This window comes from Papaver somniferum, chromosome 5, assembly GCF_003573695.1.
Source record: "Papaver somniferum cultivar HN1 chromosome 5, ASM357369v1, whole genome shotgun sequence".
Classification (NCBI taxonomy): Eukaryota; Viridiplantae; Streptophyta; class Magnoliopsida; order Ranunculales; family Papaveraceae; genus Papaver; species Papaver somniferum.
The window spans coordinates 82,588,208-82,592,268 of NC_039362.1; the positions used below are offsets into that span (position 1 = coordinate 82,588,208).

The following is a 4,061-nucleotide window of genomic DNA, read 5'->3' on the forward strand; positions in this document are numbered from 1 at the left end:
GACCACCTAAAACACGACCAATTCCAAAATTTCCCACAAATGATAACAAGAAAGTGATTATGCAGCCTTCCCATTTTCCAAGTTTCAAACATTACAAACGCTTTTGTTATTTTTGTATGAATCAATGGTAAAATGTAGCTAAAACTAGATTTTTACGTTATTGCATACCTGGAATCAAGTGGCGCATAGCTTATCTGCAAACAAAACCACACTAGTACTCTTAACTACAATTTCCATTTTCTCATTAAAGATTAAAACCGGTAGATTCTTACTACAATGATTCGCTTGATGGTGCTTATTGCGCACCACTCAAAATAACACTTGGTACAAATTTTTACTATATATTGATTTATAAGTTGGGATGAGCCCAAAAGTATGCAAGTAAGCCAACCAACGGTGCATTTATGTAAGTTGTGGGCTCTGATTCCTGGAAAAATGGCCTTGAATCTGGGAAAGCATCTGAACTATTCGGCCCCCCAACAACAGCTCCAACTAACAAATTGGGATTAGGATTTGGACTGTTGAAGTAACGTGATCCATCCTTACATCCAATATGAGATGGGTGTGCCTTTACAGATGGAAGTGAACTTCCTCGATGATGAATACGTAATGGGAATTTTGAACCATATCCCACCATATATGACATCCTCAATGGATTATCACCTAGAATGTAATCCACCTGTTAACAAAAACCATATGCCAAGTCCAAATGGTTAATAATCCATGTGCAAGAGTATTGACAGAGTACTGTAATAAATAAGTTCGTGAGAGTAGAAGCAGCAGCATGCAGCATACCTGACGTTTAGCCAAGTGCCTGAGAGTAGAAGCAGAAGCTGATTGCTGACCGCAATGAATGATCTTATTGGAATGGCTGAGATAATTAGAGTAGGCTAGAAGTAAGAATGACAAGGACGTTACATGTTGCATGTTACTTGCTCCAGCTTTGAATATTAATCCACCTACACATTCCAAACGTATAAAAGGAAAATCATAAAGATAAAGTTTAAGTGACAGTGATCTCACACAAACGGTGGGAAAGTTAATAAGATATGACTTTACATATGACAGCCATTAGATGCTATAAAAATGAAGAGCAAAAAGTTGAAAAATGTACCTGGGGAATATTGAACATTAGGATTAGATATTCCCGGCGTTAATGAACATATAAAATTATCAGCATTTTGTTGAAAAGATTTGAAGTAATCTGCTTTCCCCATCAACACTTCCTGCAACCAACACAAACAAATGTAATCACGAGTCAGAATTAGTTAAAACTGATTAAAATTTTCGCTGACAACCAATTCTGACCAGTCTCATCATGATGCATTATGCAGCAAGCTATGGAAGTCGCTAAGCCCGACAGATTCCGCAGAACATGAGTTAAGGAAGTGTGATTAATCAATACATTAGCTAATCGAGACAAGTAATTTGTAATTAATATTAATCATGATTGGAGAATTTTTGTCATATTTGAGATGAATTAAATACTCAAAAGAGAAACTAGAAATCGGTAACGTGATCTACCACCTCTCTACAGCTCTACGAGCACGGACTGTAGAATCTATATGTATGTACGGATACACTTTAACAGAAAAGGTGATGATCACATGAGTAGCTGACTACGGAAATGAGTTCATACGTGACTGATTTGTAAGTATCTTACTGGATAAAATTCCGATCAGAATAAGCCACGTTATCAACCATGTGACTAACCATGCCTTTTCCTGATGAAAAGAAAGAGATAATGGCCTCAAAGATGGGGAGCTGTCAAACTCTTTCTCACCACTCTGCCGGTACCCACGTCGACTGATTTAGCATTCCAAACAGATCGATGGGACCCACTCAAAGAAAAAGTGGGACCTTGAAAAGTCAAGGGAAGAAGAATTTAGCCACTTCTCTTTTCACATCATGGGCAACAAATATGTGGTGATTTTGTGTTAGAATCTGACGCCCCGGGAAAATGTAATTGGAACGTTAGCAGGGTATTGTTGTCATTTACGAAAACTATGTACTATGTACAGTAGTGATATAACGGTCATAAAATATGCAACCAGCAATAAAGACAAGAAAAACAATCAAAAAATCTAGCTATTGGTCCTGTAATTCTCTCGTCTCCCGTATATTCCATACGTACAGAGCAAATAATAAAGACCATTCATAGTTCAGTTTATGTAGAAACAAAAGTTTTATCCGGTACGTTTGTTTGTTGACGGAACGCAAAAATTGTTAGAACATGCACACGATATGCTTTCGTTATATAGGCTTGCTGATAGCAAAATTTCAGAAGAGTTGGTCTGAAAAGATAGGTAGGAATTAGGATAATGTTTATGCAATATATATTTATATGTGTACCTTGGAAATGAGGACGTTAATTCCGGCATGCTTGTTATCCCAACCGAATTCATTAATACTATCTCCAGCACCTAAAACTTCCTCGTTCCTCACTATATACTCTCTGTATTCGCGCCTCCTTGATGCTTTATGCAACCATGCCGCACCCCAAAGCAACTCATCCTGTTCATATAACACCACCACCATATTTATCACATATTTTATTACTTACCAACCAAATGTCGAAAACTACATAAATCAGAGACGACTCTAGAAAAACTAACCTGATATCCATTCACGTCACAGTAAAATGGACAAACTGCAGACCTCAAACTGTTACTATACGCACCCCGGTGTTTGTCAGCAAACTTGAATACCTATACCCAAATTAATTAACAAGCCAATTAATCACTCGCAAGAGCAAGATATTTGGAAGAAATTAAAATGGTTCAGTGTTTTTTTTATAAGACTTACTGATACGGCACGATCAAGTAATATACGTGAATAATTAGGATCACGCTTGCGGAAAACGATGGAAGCAGCAGCTAAAGCAGCGGCAGTTTCACCAGCAACATCAGAACCAGGATGGGACGTATCAATTTTATAAACGGCTCTTGATGTATCCATGTCTTCGGGTCTTTCCCAACAGTTATGATCAGATAAAGCATCACCTACTTGAACATAAACAGTTCCTTTGACAGAAGTTACTTTTAATAAGTAATCCGTTGCCCACCTAACGGCTTTAACAGCATGTTTTAACTCTGGTCCCATGTTTTTACCAAAGTCAATAACACCCCAGGAGAGTAATGTCGTTGTAAAAGCCATTGGGAAACCAAATTTTATGTTATCTCCAGCATCATAGTAACCTCCCGTTAAGTCTAACTGCAAAATTCAATCAAACACCGGCCGGAATTAGTTAGTGACTGTACGTGAATGAATATGTACAACGAGGAGTGGGGAAATTATATATTTAAAATTATCTTACTCCGGATGCAGAACCATCTTTGAGTGCAGAATCACGGCGCCACTTGAGACGTTGATCTGGTGGAAGCTTTCCTGATCTTTGACCTTCGAAGAAAAGCAGGCTTTTACGAAGAGCATCACCGTAATTGTGACCAGTGGCATATGATGGACAATGTACTGTGAGATATAGAATAAAAAATAGTTTTAGTATAGAAGAAGAAGAAGGAAGAGGAAGAAGTTTTGGCGCCATTTTAGTAATGTCGAGGGAGAGAGACGGTGGAGGTGGAGGTGGTGGTGGAGAAAGAAAATAGTGAAGAGTGGAGTGAATTTTATAAGAAGAGAGTGATTATTAAGCTTTGGATTCTCGGAGGGGAAGTGACACGTGGACACTTCTAAGTGGTTAGCTCGGTCTCCAATGAAATTGACCGGTTTTTTGAAGGGGATTTTCGTAAGTTAAGCTAAGAAAAAGAAAATGACACAACCAAATGTGCTGGTATCTATTTACTGTAACCGGAAAGGTGATTAGGATGATCGCTCTATCTATTTACTGTTAGACGATCATTCCGAAAGGATTGCTGAATCCTGAGCTCAATTGTAGTGCGCGCACACCGGACTGCCCTACATATTAAACAAAAACAAGATGAACATTGTGGAAACGGGATTTCTACTCCAGAGCTTTAAAATAGCCAAATTACGAAGAAGTGATGAAGTTTTATTGTCCACCTTAACAACCCTACTCGAATAAAATGAATAAATTCATATTTACA

General features: G+C 38.0%; 1 protein-coding gene across 1 annotated transcript; it reads right to left on the reverse strand.

Annotated features, from left to right (window-relative positions):
* Window positions 1-220: 220 nt before the first annotated feature.
* LOC113282034 (endoglucanase 8-like) lies at window positions 221-3,580 on the reverse strand. The gene is made up of 7 exons (XM_026530961.1): window positions 3,317-3,580; window positions 2,806-3,213; window positions 2,616-2,708; window positions 2,353-2,514; window positions 1,115-1,226; window positions 796-959; window positions 221-679 (listed from the first exon to the last, which is right to left on the reverse strand). Exons 1-7 carry the CDS (start codon window positions 3,542-3,544, stop codon window positions 350-352), a joined length of 1,497 nt encoding a protein of 498 aa, XP_026386746.1. The 5' UTR covers window positions 3,545-3,580; the 3' UTR covers window positions 221-349.
* Between the last annotated feature and the right edge of the window lie 481 nt (window positions 3,581-4,061).